Source organism: Miniopterus natalensis, chromosome 12 (assembly GCF_054644295.1).
Source record: "Miniopterus natalensis isolate mMinNat1 chromosome 12, mMinNat1.hap1, whole genome shotgun sequence".
NCBI classification, from domain to species: Eukaryota; Metazoa; Chordata; class Mammalia; order Chiroptera; family Miniopteridae; genus Miniopterus; species Miniopterus natalensis.
The window spans coordinates 19,734,232-19,758,696 of record NC_142092.1 but is presented as its reverse complement, the minus strand read 5'-3'; the positions used below and the strand labels follow the sequence as shown (position 1 = coordinate 19,758,696).

The 24,465-nt window shown below is 37.0% G+C and overlaps 1 protein-coding gene and 1 non-coding gene across 3 annotated transcripts in view; one reads left to right on the top strand and one right to left on the bottom strand.

The window, feature by feature from the left end:
• DENND4C (DENN domain containing 4C) overlaps positions 1–24,465 on the top strand; it is an 81,112-nt gene that overhangs the window by 37,278 nt on the left and 19,369 nt on the right. The window contains exons 17-25 of one of the 2 annotated variants that reach the window (XM_016205487.2): positions 2,847–2,975; positions 3,150–3,294; positions 3,570–3,716; positions 7,864–7,986; positions 9,306–9,452; positions 18,514–19,670; positions 22,286–22,463; positions 23,125–23,234; positions 24,005–24,180. In XM_016205487.2, the coding sequence (XP_016060973.2) occupies positions 2,847–2,975; positions 3,150–3,294; positions 3,570–3,716; positions 7,864–7,986; positions 9,306–9,452; positions 18,514–19,670; positions 22,286–22,463; positions 23,125–23,234; positions 24,005–24,180 (2,312 nt within the window). The remainder of the gene's footprint in view (positions 1–2,846; positions 2,976–3,149; positions 3,295–3,569; positions 3,717–7,863; positions 7,987–9,305; positions 9,453–18,513; positions 19,671–22,285; positions 22,464–23,124; positions 23,235–24,004; positions 24,181–24,465) is intronic. The other variant, XM_016205488.2, reaches the window with a different exon arrangement.
• On the bottom strand, positions 2,056–2,164 carry LOC148091788 (U6 spliceosomal RNA). Its single transcript, XR_015715480.1, has one exon. It is a non-coding gene; the product is annotated as a U6 spliceosomal RNA (small nuclear RNA).

The window sequence follows — 24,465 nt, the reverse complement described above, 5'->3', positions numbered from 1 at the left end:
TGAAATCAGTAAAGGTATATTAAAAAAAAAAGTGCATATTTGCTAGACATATTTTGATGCATTTTATCTGTTTATTGATTACACATAGAATAGCACATTAAAGTTTTTACAGTATTTTCATGTGCACTACTTCCTTTGGTATTCCCAGCAATTCTGCGAGGCAGTTTATATATAAGTTACATTTTAAAAAGAAAGAAATTTGCCCGGCCGGGCGTGGCTCAGTGGTTGAGCGTCGACTTAGGATCCAGGCAATCGGGGTTCTATTCCTGGTCAGGGCACATGCCCGGGTTGCGGGCTGCAGCCGATCAGTGACTCTCTCATCATTGATGTTTCTATCTCTCTCTCTCCCTCTCCCTTCCTCTCTCTGAAATCAATAAAGATATATTTTAAAAATAAATAAATAAAAAGAAAGAAATTTGAAACTTAGATGAATTGCCACACACATAGGCTACCCAGCAAGTAAGTGGTTTTCATGTTCAAGTTCATATATCATTAGAACCCACTGTTTCATTTGTATGCTTAGTGTTTTAATTTGACAGCTTTGTGTTCTCCATTTTATGTTTGCATAAGTTGTAATAACCTAGATTTTAAAATAAAGCTTGAGAAGACCCAGAAATAGCATATGCCATCTAGTCTAAATTAAAATGCATAATGTGTTTTGCTTTTTAATACTATTTACTGAATTTTTAATGACAATAAAATAGTTGTGTCATGCTTATTTCTATATTGTATCATCAGTCTAACAGATACTGTTGAGTAACGAATCACCCCAGAACTTAGTGGCTTAAAACAGCTATTTTATTAAGTCTTATAATTTTATTTGTTGAGAATCTAGGAAGGATTCTGTGTGATTGGTCTGCTCCACGTTGCATTAACTGGAATCACTTGGTTATAACCAATGGCTGGCTGGTCTAGTTTGGAGTGTCCCAGACAGTTCAACTCAAAGGCAGGCCAGGTACCTTGGCAAGTTTGAGTGGAAGGCTGGGCTCAGGTGTGACCCTCTCCCTCCAAGTACTCTCAGGACCTCTCCATGTGGTATTTGGGCGTTTTTCATGATAGCTTAGAGCTCCAAGACCATTTGTTTCAAGAGAGAGGAAGTAGAAACTGGCAGTTTCTTAAGTCTTAAGCCTGGAAACTGGTATAGTGTCACTTCAGCCAAATTCTGTTGGTCATGCAGCAGAATGGAGCCTTTCTCACTTCAAGGAGAGGGACATAGACCTTTCTGTGAGAGGAGTAGCGTCTTTTATCTGCCACAGACATCCAAAAGATGCCATGTTCCAGACAACAAAATACTGCATTGGGCAAATTATATCTGGTGGTGTTACTATTTATTTAGTTTGGTGCCTCTCTCTTATACAAGTAAACCTGGAAGGTTGGGGGAACACTCAGCAGACTTCAGAATAAATTCATCATGTAGAATCATTTTAGAAAATTCAGGTTAATCCCAATTTGATGTAGAAAGCAATTTTCTTAGAGATGAATAGGACTTTAAGATATTTTAGTATAACTTAAAACTGAGATGCTCTAGAAAGTTTGTAACATATGGAATCTTGCCTATGTTTGAATTGGCCCTAATGTTATAAAGGGTGTGTTTTATATGAGCTCAGTTCCACCTCCCTGTGGCTTTTTGGAATTGCACACACTGTTTATTCCCTCTTTTATGTGACAGCTCCAGATATTTGAAGTACCCTCTTGTGTCTCATTCTTCTTTCTTCCATACATCTTACCCAGTTCCTTCAGTTGTTCCTAATTTGTGGAGTTTCATAAAACATCTTTAACCTGGTCATTTATACAGTTCCTCCAACAGCTTCTGACCCCCTTCTGCTCCTGAGTTACACTCTGCACTTAGAGCTTCAGAGTACTCATCTTTATGATCCTCTGCCTCTTCACATCTCTTCACATTTCATTTCTGCTGTTCTCTTGAATATAATTTCCTTCTTCAGATCTTTTTATTGTTCCCATTAGTAGAAAGAGCAATTTGGCTTTATGATACTCAGTTGTTAAGCAGCTGGGTCACAAACATTTTAGGAATCTCAGGAAGAGTATCTTCTACCTATATGTTTCTTTATTCTCTCCATGAACTTGCGTGTCATCCTTGCACAGGGCCATGCTAGTCTTCACAGGATCCTTTTAATTTTAGTATTTGTGCTGCTGAACCGAGCATGCTTTATTCTCAGAATAAACTATTTATTTATTATAAATAAGTCTGTGGCTGCCCTGCCACTGTTTCTATAAACTGGCTCATCTCTTAGTCACTTGATTCCTGTTTCATTCTTTGTGCTTTCTACCATCATCTTCTAGTAGGTGAGATTCTAACGTGTGGCAGTACCCAATTGACTTGTTCTCTTCTGATCAAATCTTGGTGAACACATATCCTCAGAAAAGCCTTTGCTAATTGTATTACAGGGTGTTTTACTTTTTCCCCATACTTTTTAGAGACATGGTTTTACAGAATTCTTTTCGGCATCCTGGAGAATGCTGTCTTTAATTCCTTGACATAGAATATAAAACATGACTTAGGAGAGCTATTTTACTCATACTTGATTTGAAAAATGAATTTCTTCTCAAATGATGGAGAATAATAGTCATTCTCTTTGTGTAAACTTAGTTTCTGAAACAAATGGAACACATGCCCTTAGGTCTTACATTCAACAGTTAGTAATGCTGGTACTTCCATTAATGAATAGGTTTTACAAACAATTTACCGAGACTCTCAAACCACAACAAAGGAGAAAATAGTGCTTAATAACTTTGAGAAGAAGAATTGGGTAGATCGTTTAAAAATCTCTACAAGTCACAGATGGACTGTGTGCTAACTACTAATGCTTTGATGTTATTTTTGTTAGGTGTGCTATCGAGTAGTAATGCAGCTTTGTGGACTTTGGGGTCATCCTGTTTTAGCAGTGAGAGTCTTATTTGAAATGAAAACTGCTAACATAAAGCCAAATGCTATTACTTACGGTTATTATAATAAGGTAAGTAGGATTCACATTGGGCAATATATGCTGCTTATTAAGACTAATAATTTTTTATACCTTCTTTTAGATGTTTTGGGGTATAATTTTTATATATGTATTATATATGTGTGTATATTTTAAAAAATCAAATATTTCTAATAATCATTAGTTTTACCTTTGTTTTACCTTTAGGTAGTTTTGGAGAGCCCGTGGCCTAGCAGTACCCGCAGTGGTATCTTCTTATGGACGAAGGTACGGAATGTGGTACATGGCTTGGCACAATTTAGGCAGCCGCTTAAAAAGACTGTGCAAAAGTCACAGGTCTCCTCAATATCAGGTAATACATGTGATTGGGAAGATACTTTCTTGCTGAACCATAAGCTTTATAGGTATATGAATTTTAATTATATGACGTAGAGAACTTAAATCAAATTCCGGGTGGTATTTTATATACAACTAAAGACAGATATTACCTTAATCCAAAATCCCTTTTCCCCCCACCACATATTTAGAAAGTGTTCTGCAACTTTAAATGAACTATGGGTCATGGATGTTTAGTTTCAGAGATTGTCAGTGCATGAATTATTGAACTGCTATTGTCCTTATCTTTAGCTCCTCAGAATGCCACAGGTGGAAGTGATGGGGACACGGTGAGCCACGGTAGCGTGGATAGTTCTAATGATGCTAACAATGGGGAGCACACAGTCTTCGTCAGAGATTTAATCAGTCTTGATTCCATTGATAATCACTCTAGCACAGGTACTAAATCTGAATTTTACTAACCCTTCACTTACTCTTATATTAAGTCTTCCTTTTTTAAGAAGCTTTTATACCCCTCTTGAGTTTGTGCAATATGAGTACTTTAAAAATACTGAATATAAATAAAGGAAGAAATTACACCTTTGATTGCCGCTCACTTCTCTTTATTTCCTGTAGTTAACTTTGGAGTGCTGTGCAGAAGGCTCTAGCATGGAACTTCTTTGTATTTGTTCATCATTGATTTGCGAAAGTATACGATATAATTGTTAGGGGATGTGCGATGAGGAGCTTGAATATTACTGACAAAACTTGCAAATCTTTTTTTTCATTAAGTGGGAAATTGTAAAAATTTGAGATTATGAATATTAAAGAGGGAAGAAAATAAGTTCACACCATGAGAAAAAGTATTCTCTTGCATACTCATTACCTTAAATGACACTTTAAAAAATCTGAGAAACTACTAAAGCTGCTTTTACATTCAAAGCTCTGGGCATAACTTCTGTCCCCTGAAAGTAGAATTCAGCGTAATTAAAGGAGCACATTGAGCAGATATGTGTGTGTTGCACGCCCTTCTTGCTTGTTTTTCTTTGTTGTTGATATCTCAGACTTTTCTTTAAAAAGAATTCTAAGGCTGGTTCCTGTGCTTCATCTGATGATCTCATCTCAATGACTGAAGTTTCCTTTTCTCTGCTCTCTGTTGCTCTGTTTTTTGCTCTGTTTTGTTTCTTGGTGCTGCATTTGTCTTTGGCTGTCATGGTGTGGGGGTGCAGACAAACTTGTATGACATGACGCTATGGATACATGTGTGCGTTAATTCTACCCTTGAGTGTTAACCACTTCAGGTAATTTCCCATTTATTAGGTTAAATTTTGCTGGCATGCAAGGGTGAGGGAGAGACCTTTTGTTGTATCTTAAATCTTGTTACCAGTGGAAAACAGTTTTCATTTTCTTGGCTTTTTCTCCTTCAAATAAATATAATCATATATACTACTGAAAATATTCAACTAACATTTGATAATCAGTTTGCAAGCATATATGTTATCTTATTTGAAAATATACTATGCCTCACTATAATTCTTATTTTGAGGTTGGTTTATAGCATTATTGTGTCCAATAGTTTTATAGGCGTTAAAGATTTCAGTGTTCCAGCTATTGAGATGGTTTTTGTTTGCTAAAACTGATCTGAATTCTTATGTTAAAACTACCCCATAACTACAGAAGCATGTATAAATTATTGAAACTTAACATAAGGCTAAGTTAGAATCCTGTTTGTAAATTAACTTTATCAAGTAGGAATTGTTAGGAGACTTTCATTTTAAAGCCACTTTATTTTATTACCTCCTGTATTTTTTTCTAATACTTATAAATGAAATGGATTTTACTTATGAAATACCAAGAAAATCATTTCATGGTATGAAATCATTTCACCACGAATAAAAATAATAGTAATAATAAATACTCTCCTTATCACTCTAGATTTTTAAACTTGTCTCCTTTAATAGAAAAAATGGTCTAGAAATCCTGGATAATTGGCATAAAGATTCTAGTAGTTAGGGAAGAAATTTCCCTTTTCCATATATTTCTTTTTAACTGAATTTCAAATGGCTGAAGCCCTGGTGCTGAATTTACAGTGATTATATATCTCTGTAGAGTTTCTGGTGATGTCATTTGATACTTTTGGAGACTTGTAGCACAGATGCTTAAGTTACTCTTTTTATTAAGGATTATCTTGTAGAATCTTTCCACTTGGTACCTGACACTGAGTCACTTAGCATGTTGGGGAACATATCTGGGATTGATCAGTTTACTCAGTTTCCAGTCTAGTGTCCTTTCATTGCACCACAATGCCTTACCTACCTTCCTGAGGGGGGCAATAAAAACATGACTGAAGTTAGTCATTCTAATAGCAGCATTTAAAGAAGTTTAGTTCTTTTGTTTTACTGTATATATGGCAAACCCAGCATTCGAGTGGCAGTGTAACAAATGGTAGTAGAAAGTATAAGACACTGTATTTTCTATTTTATGTATTTTTCATTGATGTCCTTTATAAAAGGATTATCTAGTAACTGGTCTTAGTTTGATTTTAAATGATTTAAATTTAAAGCCAAAATAGACTTTAAAAAAAAATTCATTTTGAAATAGTTTCAAACTTGTAGAAATGTTGCAAGAATAGAGAACTTTTGAATGACTCTTATTTAGATTTACTCACTTTTAGTTTGCCACATTTGCTTTATTTTTTTTCTATACACATATACATATTATTATTATTATTTTTTTAAATCATATGAGAGCAGGTCGCATATATCTTGCCCTGTTACCTCTTAATTCTTCAGAGGTGCCTTCTTTTACATAACCACAGTATAGTTACCAAATTCAGCAAAACATTGATAAACTGCTTTAATCTATAGAGTCTGTGTTCCAATTTTGTCAATTATTGTGATGTCCTTTGTGGTACTTTAACTCCCCCTCTTTAGTCATCTTTAACCTGGCACAGTTCTTCACTCTTTCTTTGCCTTTCATGACCTTGAACCTTTTGGAGAATTCAGTCCAGTTGTTTTGTGGAATGCTCCTCAGTTTGAGCCTGCCTGGTATTCCGTGTGATTAGATTAGGTTATGCACCCACGGCTATGTTACAAAAGTGATATTGTATCCTCCTCAGATTTTCGCATGGCAGAGGCACACTGTTCCAGAGGCACACAGTGTCTGTCTGCCCCTCATTGGTGATGTTAATTTTGATCACTGGTCTCAGTGTTTTGTTTCTCTTAGTTTCTATTCTCCCCCTTGCAGATAATAAGCTATATGTGAGGAGACGCTGTGAGACTATGCAATAATACCCTTTCTTATCACACTTTCTCTTTTAAATTTAGCATCTGCTGCTGATTCTTGCCTGAACCAGTCTTCACTGTGATGGTTATAAAGTGGTGGTTTTGCCAACTTTACCCTCCCTCCACATTTGTAAGATGGTATTCTATTGTATGTCCTTTAGGCATGCCTCCATCAGGTTTTTAAGCACCTCCTTTCTTGCACAGTAAAATGTTCCTGACTTATTTTTGTACTTGCCCTGCCTGAGCTCTGGAATCAGCCACTTCTTCAAGGATCCTAGGTTCCTCTTAATGGGCAATAGATTTTAGAAACCAAGATCTGAGCTCTAAGTGTGTTTACCACTACCAAGGTGTTACTGCTTCTAGACTTTTTCAGCAGAGCTAGAAAATATGTATATATAGTAGAAATACTTATAATTCCAATCAACCCCACAGGTTTTTCTTTGCCTTCCTTCATTCTGTTTTTTGTGTGTTTTTTTTTAAATCTCTCTTCCACACTAAGAATCATGGCTCCCAAAAACATCATCACATTTACTCATTTGCTAAGTCTAAGTCCTACAGTACACCGGAAATAATTTCAGAATCACTACACCCTCTCCCCTGCAAAAAACAAACCCCGTTAGGAGTTCGGGGTTTGGCTGTTGCCCATCCCCAGGCCTAGAATGCATCCTCAGAATATGTGTTCCGAAGTCACTTGAGTGAGCCCCCCATCACTGTGGTTATGTTATTCATGTGAAGTACACTTGGATTCATTGTTTCTGCTTTCACTCAAGTTTAGTGACTCCTCACCCCATTTTATTGATTTAATTTTTTGACTTTGTAGAAGTTAATGCATTTCCAAAACTAAAAACAATGTAACAAGCCATATTTAGAGAAGTTTCCTCTCTATCTCTTCCACCCTATTTTGCCCACACCTTGTAGGTAACCAGTTTTGTTTTCTGGTTTATTGTCCTTCATTTCTTCTTGCAAAAGTAAGCAGATACATGTTTGTCTTATTTCCCCCTCTTACACAAAAAGTAGCAATCTGTAGACATACTCCAAAAGAAACTTTTCAAGACATCTTGTCCAAATCTATTAATTTACAGATCAGGAAATTAAGATTCAGTGCTTTCAAATGTGTAATGGTTTTTAGCCTTTGATGTTCCTGTTCCTACTGTTCTTTGCTGCTTATTGTTTTAAAATGTTCTGTGTGCTTTGTAAGCTTTCTTGTCTTCCTTTTCTCTAAGTTTAATTCTGTAGATCACTGGAATTTTCTTTTGAAAATTTGTAGCTGGACTGTAAATATATGAAAACTTTTCTCTGTAAGCCTGCATTGTTTTTCACAGGTGGTCAGTCCGACCAAGGCTATGGGTCTAAGGATGAGCTTCTAAAGGATGATGCAGAAACCCATGTGCCTGAAGAACAGGTGGCAGGAGAGTTGATAACTAAAATGAAAGTGCAAACAGAAGGTTAAGTACTAATATTTTCTAGCTTTATTTAGAAAAATACCTGTTAACTAAAAGTGTTATTTGATAATTTTGGTGATAATTTTTAGAAATGTAAGGTCTGAGCTTATAAGATACTGTGTACCATTATATATGGTAGATTTTGGTAATCTCTGAATTTCAGAATTTAAGAGATCTTTAGATACTGTAGGTCAGCCCTCAATTCTGTAGGAAACTGTGACCCATTAAAGTATTTATTTGCCAAAATTATATAGCTACTTTGTGACAGAACCAAGACTAAACTTTTGAGTCATCAAACTTGTATCCTATTGTCCCCTTTATTTTTTTATTTTTATTTTTTAATCCTCACCTGAGGATATTTTTTTCATTGCTTTTCAGAAACTGGAAGGGAGGGAGGGAGGGAGAGAAAGACAGACAGACATCAGTGTGAGAGAGAGACATCAACTGGTTGCCTTCTGCACATGCCCCAACTAGGGCCTGGGACCGAGCCTGCAACCAAGGTATGTGCCCTTGGTGGGAATCAAACCCAGGACCCTTCAGTCCTTGGGCTGATGCTCTAACCACTGAGCAAAACTCGCCTTTATTTTAAAATGTTCTGTCACTGTAAATCCTTCAAATAAGTGGGTAATTTTCATTGGTGGTTTAAATATAGTCTTTTTAGTTTCCTGGGTTTTTTTAATGGGACTCACTGAGGTAGAAATGATTTGTAGTAATCATTTTATGGAAATATGGAGGAATATTTTGACTTTATGATAACAAGATGTTTGTCCTATCTTTTTTACACAAAAGTATACTTTCTTTACCCTGGCCAGTGTGGCTCAGTTGGAGCATCCTTCCGTACACTAAAAGGTGGTGGGGTTCTATTCCTGATGAGGGTGTGCTTGGGAGGTAACAGATTGATGTTTCTTTCCCCCCACCCCCCACCCCCTACCCCTTATTCCTCTCTCTGGAATCAATTTTTTTAAAAAAAGTATACTTTCTTCAATGATGCCACCTATTTTATGCTCCAGTTATGCAGAAGCAAGGCCATCTCCTACTTGACAGGTGATGAGGAATATAACTGAAGGCCAAAGCTTTAATTTATTCACTCATGAATGCTCAAGATAGGATTATTGAATGCTAAAATAAAGCTTTTATTTCAGTCAATACTGGCAACATTTATGGCATAAAGTAAATCAGACATAATAAGTCAGTAATAAAATAGTCATGTATTCATCCCCACTTAGGGGGAAAACGACATAGTATGTATTAAAATCAATACATGGTTTCTGTTCAATACTGGCAAAGGTAGGAATGATAACATTCTAATGTTTTTTCCCCAGAGGTGTGTGATGTCTCTGCTGTGGTCGCAAAACATTCAGAAGCTAGTGGAGAGTCACAGAGTCCAACTGAGCCTCCTGTGTGGGGCGGCAGTATTGTGAAAGTTGCATCTGGTATATTTGATGTCAACGGCAGGAAAAGTAGCAGTGGTGAGTCTTTACGTGTTGGTTATTAAATAGTTAAAATATACTCCTACAAATATATATGTATCTTTAATGACATTTAATTATTGACTTAATTATAATGAACATGCTGAAGAGGGAGTAGTAAGTTTAAATCCTATAAACGAGCTAAAGAAGAGGTTAAAATAGGTATTTAAATACATTTAATTAAAATTTTTTTTTTTTTAATGTATCTTCATTGATTTCAGAGAGAGGAAGGAAGAGGGAGAGAGAGATAGAAACATCAATGATGATGTCATTGATCAGCTGCCTCCTGCACTCCCCCTGTTGGGGATCGAGCCCGCAACTCCTGGCATGTGCCCTGACTGGGAATCGAGCCCTGATCGCCTGAATCCTAGGCCAACGCTCAACCGCTGAGCCACGTCCGGCTGGGCTACATTCAGTTTTTAAAAGGAGGGGTATTTAGAGTGTTTAGTAGTTATTTGGAATACCTTTTCTTGTTCTATTACCTGTTCTCAATTTGGTCCCACTTTCTCATAGTAGATAATGAGAAGTGCCTGTAGGGCCTCTTATGCTCATCAAGAACAGAGATGAGTGATGTGATCGAATTCCAAAGGGCTTATGTGTGACAGGGTAATTTCTGTCACTGAAGGAAAATGGAAAAAATGATTGACATCACTTCCTCTGTACGCAAAATGCCAGTGGGCCTTTAATATTGGCCCAGTTGTTCTAAGCCCCTGAGCCACTTCTTTATTTTGTCTGTAAGTGTATCTATTGTATGACTTTATAGAACTTAATTTGCACAGCTTTTTAAGTCAATGTAGAAATATTTCTTATTCTTAAAGTCTTTTTTTTTTTTGTATTTACTGTGACACCAAGTCAGTTCATTTTTTATGGGGGGGAGGTACTGCACAAGAGGTGAAGCTAAAGGTTTTTGAACTAATAATTGATATATGTTCTATATCCCATTTTCCCAACCTGTTGATAGTAGATTTTTTAAAAAGGAGGGCAGAGTTTGCTTCATCAAAGGGTTAGAATCTTCTCAGATACTAAAATACTGAAATGGACGTGGTCTGGAGACTGGTGTGTTTTCTTCCTTTTTTACTCATCATATTTCCATCTTATATCTTGATCTAGGAAGATTTATGTTATTAAGAAAGGAGGTGGTTGGTAATGGGGCTTTTGCCAATACATCAAACAGTCAAATTCATTTTAAAATTGAATAAAATGTGTCACTAAATTTCTGGAAATACTATGAAAACTAGTAAATTTGCAAAGGTGTGTTTCACAAATATTGATAAAAGTGTTCAAAGCAGGTACAAATTTGTAAAATAGGCTAATATGATTCCCCTAAAAGCTTAAAAAAAAAAATCTAAATACTTATTATTAGTTTAATTGGTATGATTTTGATTATTAGTTGGTACCAATTTGAAAGATTAAAAAGAAGCTTGAAATCAATTTGGAAGATGAAAGAAAACCTTATCAAATACTTTCCCTTCAAATCTCACAGGTCATTATGCTTTTTAAAAAACAAATGAGAGTCCTAAATATGAATGGATAGACTTGAATTTGAGTAATGATTCAAATAGGAAATAGCTTTCGGTTTTGGAGTAGAAAAATTTGCATGGTAGCAAAGAGTAAAAGACTACTTGCTTTCCCCAAAGTTTGGGGGCAGGGATATCCCTACATAATTTTGTGCTACCTGATGAGACAAGACTGATCTGTGAGGTCTGGCTGGGATCATGTGTGTGTTACTTGTTAGCACCTCACATAGTGGATGCTAGTAGACATTCAGATATTTGCTGAAGGAATGAATATATCTGAACAATTTTTAGCTACTCAGATTTTATTATCCTTCTTGGAGTTGGCCAATTCTAAGCACTCTCTTCTAGATTCTTTATTTTGGGGGTAGTTATTTTACTTTGAAACAGGAAGAGTTTAGCTATAGCAAATATATAATTCCTTCATGATTATGAATTTGCTTTGTGCAGAGTAGACCAGGCAAATATTTGTTGAATGAGATACATGAAAGCTAAGCTAGAAGAGATTCTTTCTTTTTAGATCTGTTACTTGATGCAGAATGTATTTATTAAATTAAATGTAAAATCTTTAAAATGTAAGGTATAGATCTATATTGATAAATGTGATATATTTCAGCGAACAATATAGGTGTATACAGCATAGATCTATAGATAGCATAAGGTATATATATTGATAAATGTGATATATTTTAGTGAACAGTATAGGTATATACAGCATATATTACATGATCTTTTTAAAAGTGTATGTTTATAGCCCTGGCCTGTTTGGCTAAGTGGTTAGAGCATCAGCCCGTGGACCAAGGGGTTGTGGATTCAGTTACCGGTCAAGGGCACGTACCTGGGTTGCAGGAACTCTGCCCCAGTCTGGCAGGCACCCAATCAATGTGTCTCTCTTACAGCTTCTCTCTTTCTCTCCCCTTCCCTCCCTCCCTCTCTCTAAAAAAAAAAAATCAATGGAAAAAATATCCTTGCTGTGGCCAGTTTGGCTCAGTGGTTAGAGCGTCAGCCCGTGGACTGAAGGGTCCCGGGTTTGGTTCTTGCCAAGGGCACATACCTCAGTTGAATGCTCAATCCCCTACCAGTCCCCAGCCCTGGTCCGGGCGCTTGAGGGAGGCAACCAATTGATGTATCTCTCTCACATTGGTGTTTCTCTCTTTCTCCTATCCATTCTCTCTGAAAAGCAATGGAAAAAATATCCTGGAGTGAGGATTAACAAAATAAATAAATAAAGTGTGTATGTGTGTATGCATAGAAGATGAAAGGCAGATTATACATTAAAATGTTATCTCTGGGAGGCAGGGTTGAATTGGTTTTGTTTGTACTTTTTTTCTATATACTTCCTTTTTACCTTCTAAACTTTTTTTTTTTTATGCTTTTTTTTTTTTTGGTTTGTTTTTCTTGTTCAAAATATTACAGATGTCCCTTTTCTCCCCAGTGACCCATTCCACCCCATCCTTCCCCCCTCCCCAGTCGCTCTCCATACCATTGTCTGTGTCCTTGGGTTGTGCATATGTGCATATAAGGTCTTTGGTTAATCTCTTCCCCTTCTACCCACCTGCCCTCCTCCATCCCTCTGAGATTGGTCAGTCTGATCCATGCTTCCATGTCATTGAATCATTTCTGTTCATCAGTTTATTAAGTTCTTTAGATTCCACATACAAGCAGGGTTATGTGATGTTTGTCTTTCTCTGCCTGGCTTATTTCACTTAGCATAATATTCTCCAGGTCCATCCGTACTGTCACAAAGGGTACGAGATCCTTCCTCTTTACAGCTGCGTAGCATTCCATGGTGTAAGTGTCCCACAGCTTTTTTATCCACTCATCTACTGATCGGCACTTGGGCTGTTTCCAGATCTTAGCTATTGTAAATTATGCTGCTATGAACATGGGGTGCATATTCTTTCTGATGCGTGTTTCAGGATTCTTAGGATATATTCCTAGAAGTGGAATCACTGGGTCAAAAGGCAGCTCCGTTTCTAATTTTTTGAGGAGCCTCCCTACTATTTTCCATAGTGGCTGCACCAGTCTGCATTCCCACCAGCAGTGCACTAGGGTTCCCCTTTCTCCACACCCTCGCCAGCACATGTTGTTTGTTGATTTGTTGATGGTAGCCATTCTTACAGGTGTGAAGTGATACCTCATTGTGGTTTTAATTTGCATCTCTCTGATGATTAGCGACGTTGAGCATTTTCTCATGTGTCTCTTGGCCATCCGTATGTCCTCTTTGGAGAGGTGTCTGTTTGGGTCCTTTGCCCATTTCTTAATTGGGTTGTTTGTCTTCCTCTTGCTGAGTACTATGAGTTCTTTGTACACTTTGGAAATTAGCCCCTTATTAGATACATTCTTGGTAAATATGTTTTCCAGACTGGGGGACGGGGGGTTCTTTGTATTTTGAGGCTGTTTTCTTTTGCTCTGCAGAAACTTTTTAGTTTGATGTAGTCCCATATGTTTATTTTTTCTTTTGTTTCTCTTTGCCCTAGGAGACGTATCAGTGAAAATTACACTGTGTGGGATGTCTGTGACTTTACTGCCTATGTTTTTTTCCAGGATTTTTATGGTTTCATGACTTACATTTAAGTCTTTTATACATTTTGAGTTTATTTTTATATAAGGAGAAAGTTGGTGGTCTAGTTTCATTTTTTTACATGTAACTGTTCAGTTGTCCTAGCACCACTTATTGCAGAGACTGTCTTTACTCCATTGTATGTTCTTGCCTCCTTTGTCAAATATTAACTGATCACAATGGCTTAGGTCTATTTCTGGGGTCTCTGTTCTCTTCCATTGGTCTATATGTCTGTTGTTGTACGAGTACCAACCTGTTTTCGTTACAATGGCTTTGTAGTACAGTTTGATATCTGGTAAAGTGATCCCTCCCACTTTATTCTTTTTTCTCAAGATGGCTGCAGCTATTCAGGGTCTTTTTTGGTTCCATATAAATTTTTGAAATGCTTATTCTAGATTTGTGAAATATACTGTTGGTATTTTAATAAGAATTGCATTGAATCTATAAATTGCTTTGGGTAGTATGGACATTTTAATGATATTAATTCTTCCAATCCATGAGCATGGTATATTCTTCCACTTGTTTTATCTTTTTCTATTTCTTTTTTCAGTGTCCCGTAGTTTTCCGAGTACAGGTCTTTTACATCCTTGGTTAAGTTTATACCTAGGTATCTTATTTTTTTTAGCTGCAATGGTAAACGGTATTTTTTTTTAGTTTCTCTCTCTGAAAGTGCACTGTTCGTGTATAAGAATGCCATTGATTTCTGAATGTTGATTGTGTATCCAGCTACCTTGCCAAATTTGTTTATCAAATCTAGTAGTACTTTGATGGAGTCGTTAGGGTTTTTTATGTATTATATCATGTCATGTGCAAATGATGACAGTTTTACTTCCTCCTTGCCGTTTTGGATACCTTTTATGTTTTCTTCCTGCCTGATGGCTGTGGCAAGGACTTCCAGTACCATGTTGAATAGGATGGTGAAAGTGGACATCCCTGTCTTGTTCCTCTTTTTAAGGGAAATGGTTTTAGTTTTTTACCGTTTAGTATGATGTTGGCTGGTAGATTTGTCATAAATAGCCTTTATTAATGTTGAGGTATGATCCCTCTGTTCCCACTCTGCTAAGAGTTTTTATCAGAAATGGGTGCTCGATTTTGTCAAATGCTTTTTCTGCATCTATTCATATGATCATATGGTTTCTGTCCTTCATTTTGTTTATGTGATATATCACATTTATTGACTATGGATGTTATACCAGCCTTGCATCCCTGGAGTAGATCCCACTTGGTCGTGGTGTATGATCTTTTTAATTTATTGCTGGATCCAGTTTGCTAGTATTTTGTTGAGGATTTTAGCATCTATGTTCATCAGGGATATTGGCCTGTGATTTTCTTTCTTTGTAGTATCTTTATCTGTTTTTGGGACTAGGATGATGCTGGCCTCATAAAAAGAGTTTGGGAGTTTTCCGTCCCCTTGAATTTTCTGGAATAGTCTGAGTAGAATAGGTGTTAATTCTTCTTTGAGTGTTTGGTAAAAGTCGCCTGTAAATCCATCTGGCCCAGGACTTTTGTTTGCTGGGAGTTTTTTGATTACTGCTTCAATTTCATTAGTTGTTATTGGCCTATTCAGGTTTTTTGCCTCTTCTTGATTCAGCTTTGGAAGGTTGTATGCTTCTAGGAATTTGTCCATTTCACCCATGTTGTCCAGTTTGTTGGCATATAGTTGCTTGTAGTATTTTCTTACAATCTTTTGTATTCTGTTGGGTTGGTTGTTATATCACCTCTTTCATTTCTGATTTTATTTATTTGGGTCCTCTCTCTTTGTTTCTTAGTGAGTCTGGCTAAAGGTGCATCAACTTATTTATCTTCTCAAATAACCAGCTCTTGGTTTCATTGATTTTTTGTATTGTTTTTTAATTTCTATGTCATTAATTTCTGCTCTGATCTTTATTATTGCCTTCTTTTTACTTCCTCGGGGCCTTTCTTGCTGTTCTGATTCTAGTTCTTTTAGTTGTTGTGTTAGATAGTTCATTAGAGCTTTTTCTTGTTTCTCGAGATAGGCCTGTAATGCTGTGAACTTTTCTCTCAAGACTACTTTCACCGTGTCCCATAGATTTTGGGTTGTTGTCCGTTCATTTTCGTTTTTTCCAAGAAGTGTTTGATTTCTTCCTTGACCTCATTGGTAACCCATTCATTGTTTAATAACATGCTGTTTAGCCTCCATGTGTTTGAATATTTTTGAGTTTTTTTATAGTGGTTGATTTCTAGTTTCATGGCATTGTGATCCGAGAAGATGCTTGATATGATTTCAGTCTTCTTATATTTGTAGAGACTTGCCTTGTGCCCCAACATGTGGTCTGTTTTTGAGAATGTTCCATGTGCACTTGAAAAGAATGTGTATTCTGCTGCTTTGGGATGAAATGTTCTGTAACTGTCAATTAAATCCATTAAATCTAGTGAGTCATTTAAGGTCTGTGTTGCCCTGTTGATTTTTTGTCTTGATGATCTGTCCAGTGCTGACAGTGGGGTGTTAAAGTCCCCCACTATGATTGTGTTGCTTTCAGTCTCCCCCTTAAAGTCCACCAAGAAGTTTTTTATATATTTAAGTGCTCCTGTATTGGGTGCATATATGTTTATAAGGGTTATTTCCTCTTGTTGGATTGATCCCTTTAGTATTATGTAGTGACCATCTTTGTCTCTTGTTATGGTCTTTATTTTGAAGCTGTTTTGTCAGAAATAAGAATTGCTACTCCAGCTTTTTTTTCCTTTCCATTTACATGGAATATTTTATTCCATCCATTCACTTTTAGCCTGTGTGAGTTTTTTGCTCTCTGGTGGGTCTCTGGTAGACAACATATATTCGGGTCCTGTTTTCTTATCCATTCAGCTACTCTGTGTCTTTTGATTGGACCATTTATTCCATTTACATTTAAGGTTACTATTGATATATACTTATTTCATGCCATTTTTCTCCTTTATGCTGATGTACCTTTCACTATTCCTTCTTTTTCTTAGAGCAGTCCTTTTAGCATTTCTTGCAATGCTCATGGTACTGAACTTCTTTAGCCTTTTTTTGTCTGGGAAGCTCTTAATTCACCTTCAATTTTAAATGATAGCCTTGCCAGATAAAGCAATCTTGGTTGCATGCTCTTGCTTTTCATTACTTTGAGAACTTCATGCCACTCCCTTCTGGCCTGAAGAGTTTCTGTTGAGAGATCTGATGTCAGCCTTATGGGGGTTCCCTTGTAGGTCACTGCTTGTCTTTCTCTTGCAGCCCTTAATATTCTCTCTTTGTCCTTGACATTTGCCATTTTAATTATGGTGTATCTTGGAGTGGGTCTCTTTGGGTCCCTCTTGTTTGGAACCCCCTGTGCTTCCTTAACTTGTGTGGCTTTCTCCCTTGCCAGCATAGAGGAGTTTTCTGTCATTATTTCCTCCACCAAGCTCTCTATCCCTTGCTCCCCCCCCCCCCCCCCGGATTTCCTATAATGCAAATGTTGTTTCATTTCATGCTCTCCCAAAGCTCCCTTAGACTGTCCTCATGCTTTTAAGTGTTTTTTTCTTTTTGTTGCTCTGATTGATTTTTTTCTACTTTGTCTTCTAAGTAACTTATTCTATCCTCTGCTTCATTGAGCCTGCTTTTAATTCCTTTCAGTGTATTCTTGATATCAGATACAGTATTCTTTATTTCTGCCTGATTCTCATTTATGATATCTATCTCTTTTTTCATGTTTTCACTAAGTTCCTCGACCTTACCATTAAGTGCCTTGTTGTTCTCATTAATTTCCTTGAGCATCCTCATAACCATTACTCTGAACTCTATTTCTGATAACTTGCTTAACTACATTTCATTGAAGTCTTTTTCTGGCGATTTTTCCTTTTCTTCTGTTTGGGGTTGTTTCTTTGTCTCCCCATTTTGTTGGCTCTTAGTGTTTGTATCTATATATTAGATATATTTGCTGTCTCCCAGTCTTATGGGGAGGGATTTTTGTAGTGTGAGTTCAGTGGAGCCCAGAGGTGTGTTTTCCTTATACTTATGAGCTCTGGGCATGTCCCTTTTGTGGGTTTCCCTTTTGCGGGTTGTTTGGTCTCTCCTGTTGTGATTGGGTCTAGATTGTTGTTGACCAGTCCTTGGGAGGACTCTCCTCTCAGGTTGGCTAACTGTGTATCTCAGCCCCAACCACATCGTGTAAGTTGTATGGGTGCTGGCAAGGCAGGACAATACACAACTAAACTTCCATGAAACAAGGGGTATCTTATAAAATATCTTGACAATCACAATGAAAACAACCCAAGTGAAAATAGAACTGGGAGAGTGAAGGGAGAACACAAATTCTAAAGCAAATAAAAGTTAAAAAAAAAGAGATAAGTATATTGTTGTTAATAGTCATGAAAATTTAGAAGATAATAAGCTAAACTAAAATGTAAAAATAGAGAAGCTACTGGGAGATAAAAGGGACTGCCTCTCCTGTGGTCAGCACTCTGAGTGTAACACGCGGGGCGTGGCCACCATTAGAAGTTTTGTTTCCCTAGGAAGGCGCCGCCCCATCGTGGGCACCCCACTCCCCTGGGTCTCTCTGCCCTCCGTGCGGGGCACTCCTTCCTCTCTTGTCCGCTCTGGGTGTGGGATCCCCACTTTTGGAGGCTGGTCCGCACTCCCGAGGGGAGGGAGCTTTGTAGCCTCCAAGCCTCAGGGCTTGGAGCCCAGCACAGGCTTCAGGGGGGCTCCCCCTTTCTCCGCCTCCCCCCCCCCCCCAGACTATGATGATGCTTCCCCAGTGCTCCCTACTTGCAATATGTCCACTCAGGTATGTTTCTCTGGTTTCTCCAAGCTGGCTATGTAGTATTTTAGGAGTAAATCAAGTCCGTGGCTGGGAGCAGGGCCACTCTACTGCTTCTCACAGTGCCGCCATCTTCCCTCCTCCCTTCTAAACTTTTTGAATCTTTTACAGAGTATGTGTCCCTTTCAAAAAAATCAGAAAGTAAACTTTTTAATAAAAGTCACTTTAGAAAACGTTCATTTTTAACATTGTGCTTTCTCTTTCAGGTAGTACATCAAATGTGCTGTTTTCTGCTCCAGATCCAGTTGAAGATGCAGTCTTTGGTGAAGTTAGTAATCTCAAGAATGGTGATAGAGGAGAAAAGAGACAAAAGCATTTTCCAGAGAGGAGCTGTAGTTTTAGTTCTGAAAGTCGAGCAGGAATGTTGCTAAAGAAGAGCAGTTTGGATTTGAATTCAAGTGAAGTGGCTATCATGATGGGAGCAGATGCCAAGATTCTCACAGCAGCATTAACGTGTCCTAAGACTTCTCCGCTTCATATTGCAAAAACCCATAGCTTTGAGGGTGTTGGCTGTCATCTACCTGATACTAGGACGCGTTTTCCTGAAAGCACTTGGGATTCTGAGCATAGATCTTCAGTGTTAGAGATGCTTGAGGAAAGCCAAGAGTTCCTGGAACCTGTGATTGATGACAGTGTAGCTACAACTACTATGACAAAGGATACACATGACTGCCTACAAAATGATAGTAACAGTAATCAGTCCAGAGACTTGAAAGCAGGATCCAAAGACCTAATAAATAAAAGAAGTAGTTTATATGGTGTTGCTAAAGCCGTTGAGAGGGAAGATGTTGAAACTGGACTAGATCCTTTGTCTCTGTTAGCCACTGAATTTATAGGAGAAAAAACTGATCCTGAAGATAAATTTTCTCCAGTTATTGCACGTAATCTGGCTGATGAAATCGAAAACTATATGAACCTAAAGAGTCCCCTAGGTAGCAAGTCTTCTAGTATGGAATTACACGGTGAGGGAAACAGAGAGTCTGGAACTACCGTTGCTTTTATTCACTCTTTAGAGAGGAGATCAAGCCTACCTTTAGATCATGATCCACCAGTGCAGGAAAATCCTGAAAGTGAAAAGAGCTCCCCTGCAGTGTCTAGGTCTAAAACGTTTACTGGGCGTTTCAAGCAGCAAACTCCCTCCCGAGGTCATAAAGAACGTTCAGCTTCTTTATCAGCACTGGTGCGTTCTTCACCACATGGCTCCTTGGGTTCTGTGGTAAATTCACTGTCAGGGCTAAAGCTGGATAATATACTCTCGGGGCCCAAGATAGATGTCCTAAAGTCTGGTATGAAACAAGCAGCGACAGTAGCCAGTAAGATGTGGGTAGCTGTAGCGTCTGCCTACAGCTACTCAGATGATGAGGTAAGAATGTTTTGTGTGTGTAGTCTATCTGCTACTGGAATGTTTGTAGTATTTTTTGTATATAAATTATTATTTAGAGATTTTTAGTTACTGGTTTTTATATTTTAAAACTTTATGCATATCCTATTTCTTGAAATGACGAACATACTACACGTAAGGAAATTAATAATGAAGAAATAGACTATCAAGACTACTTTATAATTCGACAGATCCGTCTAAACTAACACGTTAAGTTTATTTCTTTGAAAGCACTAATGATTAATGCATTAATTTAATAAGGGTGCCATGTTATATTTGCATAGCACTTCACCTTTTACTTTTCAATTTTAAATTTTTTAACTTATTTTTATTGTTGCAAGAATTAGATGTCCCCCCGTTTTTCTCCATTGACCCCCTCCACCCTGCTCCCCTAGCACTTCACTTTTTAAATAACCTTTACCTTTGTTATCTTTTTAATATATCTTTAGATCTTATGAAAGTAGAAGTGGGGAAATTTTGCTTGTTTTATAGGGAAACTTTAAAAGTTCACTATTGTGTTTAAAGAATTATAGTTCTTTAGTAGAAAAACAGACATCTGTAAATGTTTACTATTTTACTATAGCACTGTGTTCTAGGTATTGTCATAAGCTATGTGTCTATATTTATACATGAATATATGTGTGTGTATATATATATACACACACATATATGTTTATTTAATTTTTGTAGCAATCCCATGGGTTGGTACTACCATTATCCACATTTTATAGAAGAGGTATCTGAGATTCAGAGAGGTTAATTAACATCCATAGGTCACACAACCTAGTGAGTGTCAGAACTAGAATTTGAAGTCTGGGAGATTGGCTCTAGAGTCCGTGCTCTTAACCACTATAGTAGCAAAGAGGGGAGCAGTATCTTAGAAAAGGTTCCTGTGGGATTGTCCAAAGAGAGCAAAGCAGATGATATCTAAATTGGTTTTTGATAGTGAAACTGAAAGTTTTGGGTTAGTCAGAGTGTTAAGAGGACAGTATGTGTATCTGAGAGAATAATGGGAAAAGTATGGAGGCTTAAAGCGTCATTCATTTTCAAGGTAATATAATCAATTTCAGGATGCTAAAGTTCTAAGGAGGAAGTAGAGACAGGAAATTAAACTGGACAAATAAGACTTTGTATACTGTTTGAAGGAAAATTTTATAGGCAAACTTTCAAGTATATTAAGTATTATAACACAGATTGTATTTTGTATTTAAGGAGCTTACAGGGTCAGTTAAAGAAAGACAAAATAAGCTAGCTTCAAAAGTATCTTAACCTGGCATTATTTAAAAAAGAAGAAAAGTGAGCCATTTTATATTTGAAATTTTATCTAACAGTCTTCAAAAAAAGCTTTATACAGAGTAATTTGGACTTGGAATATATGATAGTAAATTCCAAGTGGTAGCAGACCTTAATCTTTCTTTTCATTGCTATATCTCTGATACAGTGCCTGGCAAAAGCAAATAAGATATATCTAATAAATATTTTCAAAGGAAGAAATGAATAAAAAGTCTATAAAATGTTTATAATTATTAACCAGAATTTAATTTAGGGAAAAATTAGGGATATGTGTAAAAATACTTTATGGGAATTCATCAGTGTAACTTATATAAAATGGAAAGCATTCTGAGTGACTAAACAATAGAGAATTTACTAAATACCTATTAAGTACATCAGTAAATTGGACTAGGTTGGAGGGGTTTAAATAATGTCATTAAATCTTCTACATTATTTAAATAAATTACATGAGAAGAATAGGTTTAAAAACATTTCCTGTTTTGTAAAAATGTATTATGCATATTTAAAAATGATTAGAAGGATATATATCAAATTTTGATTGTACTCTGGGTGTTGATATTTTAAGTGTTTTTATTTCCTGTTTTGTATATCTGTACTTGAAATTTTTTATTGTTTGATGTGGTTTTATAACACAGAAGACACAAGTATTTTTTAAAGCAAAAATTAAAAAGGGAACTGCTTATTGAAATGTTTTTTATTTAAACTAAAGCATCAACAATCACAGTGGTCAAGAACTACAGTGTTCAGAACTTTATTCATTCTTTATGTCTCTACTATTGATGGTTGTTATTCTGAACAGTCATATTTCCAGCTAAAAGTATCACAGCAACCTTATTTTAAAGGACTCATATTGTCCATATTTTTCAGATGATATAATTAAAAGGTAAAGAAGTAATTTTTGCACGGTCACATACCTAGTCCGTGATGGGGAGCCAAGATCCCACTCTGGCTGTGTCTGATTCTAATGCTCCTACTCACTTGTGCTGGGAATCCCAATCCCATTGGAAATGTGAGCTCCTAGAGTTCCTTCATTTCGATATTGAATATTGAGAGGCACCCATACCCCAACACATACACCGGGGGTCCACAAAATCTACATTATATAGGTCATTGCTTGAATGTGTTATTAGAGTTTGGAAGGGAAATTCCAAATAATAGAAGTTCATCGTTTTGAAAAATATGTGGGTTATGATTTATTTAAGGATTATAGAGGAGTTTAATTTTGAAAAAGGTGGAGTAAATATATTCTCATTATTTATGAAGGTATTATTTATGTGTGTGTGGTTTTATTTTTTCAATTAAAGGAGGAAACTAATAGAGATTACAGTTTCCCAGCTGGCCTTGAAGACCATATTTTGGAGGAGAATGTGTCACCTAACACAAGTATCTCAGGGTTGGTCCCCAGTGAACTTACCCAGAGTACCACAAGCCTTGGCAGTAGCAGCAGCAGTGGAGATATAGGAAAATCACATTACCCAACAGGTATGGGGAAGGACTGTCCTCTCTCCTAATTTATAGGCCCTTACTTTCCCCTCTCTCACCACACATACAATAAGCCTCATTTGTTGAGATGAGATGATAGATTTTTAATATAGCCACACCGTACTATTACTATTATTTTATATGATCTACAGGTACTATAGTTACTTAATGATTTTATTTTTAGTTGTGTGTATTTGTGGATTATATCATTTGTTCTTGAACTTCAGTGTGTATGAACAATATATGATTGTTCACTATATGATTCAACTTCCCAAGGACGTTTGAAATTTTTCATAATACAGAGCTGGGTAAAGTAGAATTATAATTTAAAAAAATAACAGAACTAAGACATTTCAGTGTTACAGCTCAGGGACTTTCAGACTCTGGTATTCACCGAGAGAGCTGGTTAAAAACACATTTCTAAGGCCCGATCCCACAGACTGTGTCTCAAAAATTTTAGGGCTTGGACATCTGTATACATTTTTAAGGAAATTCCCCAGGTTACCCTGATACACACACACATACACACATGTTTTTATACTGAGCCATTTGAAAATAAATAGCAGACTTCATATACTTCCCCCTAAATGCTTAAGTATGCATTTCCAAAGAGTAAGGACATGCTCATACATAATGGGTTATGATGGTTACTTCTCTCTAGGTGAACTTCCATTTCCAAGAGGCATAAAAGGGCAGGACTTTGAAAAATCAGATCATGGTTCTTCTCAAAACACCAGCATGTCTAGCATCTATCAGAATTGTGCAATGGAGGTAAAAGTTCTGTTTCTGCTCATGATAAAGTGGCTGTGAACATATTTTTTTTAATTTCAGAATGACGTTTAACAGAATCCTGTGATACTCTTGTCAACAGAATAAGAAAAGCCATTCTGTTGAATTTGTTTGATGTTTTATGTAAACAAGGCAATAAACTGATAGTTTTTGTTTGTTTTTATTGATTTCAGAGAGAGGAAAGGAGAGGGAGAGAGAGAGAAACATCAGCGATGAGAGAGTCATTGATTGGCTGCCTCCTGCACGCCCCCTGCTGCAGATCGAGCCCGCAACCTGGGCATGGCCCTGATTGGGAATAGAACCTTGATCTCCTGGATCACATAGGTTGATGCTCAACCGCTGAGCCATGCTGCCCGGGTGGTTGGTTGGTTGGTTGTTTTTAATCCTCACTTGAGGATGTTTTTTCCATTGCTTTTCAGAGAGAGTAGGAGGGAGGGAGAGAGACAGACATCCGTGTGAGGGAGACACATCCATTAGTTGCCTCCCGCATGTGCCCTGACAGGGCCAGGGCTGAGGGTGGAGCCTGCAGCCGAGGTACGTGCCCTTGACCAAAATCAAACCCAGGACTCTCCAGTCCACGAGCTGATGCTCTAACCACTGAGCAAAACCTGCTAGGGAGATAAACTGGTAGTTTTACCTGTAAAGTAATTGAACCGTTAATTTCAAATTTGATCAACAAAAGAAATAAAATTATGTGTCTCAAAAGGGTGTTACTGTGGAGCCTTTCAGTATGTGCACATTTCTGCTCCTAGGTTCTGATGTCAAGTTGTTCGCAGTGCAGAGCTTGTGGAGCCTTAGTTTATGATGAAGAAATTATGGCCGGGTGGACGGCAGATGATTCAAATTTGAATACAACTTGCCCATTCTGTAAAAGCAACTTCTTGCCTCTTCTCAATATAGAGTTTAAAGACTTCAGAGGCTCTGGAAGGTTAGTATTGTAAAAGCTCCCTTAAGAGGTAAGTGCCCAGTGGCATGACTCCTGGGGGAAAAGTAAAATATTCATGGTATGTTCCAGGTGTCCCTTTCTCTCCATCACTTTCACTATTTGAGTAGAAAATAATAGTAATGTAGGGAACTAGTTTTCCATTTTATTTAACATATAATTATCAGCAGTTAATGCTTGCAGCTAAACTTTATAGATAATTGAAAACTCCACTGTTTGTCATTAATATAAACTTTCTGTCTCTGTGACCTTAGTTATGTCATGTAGAAG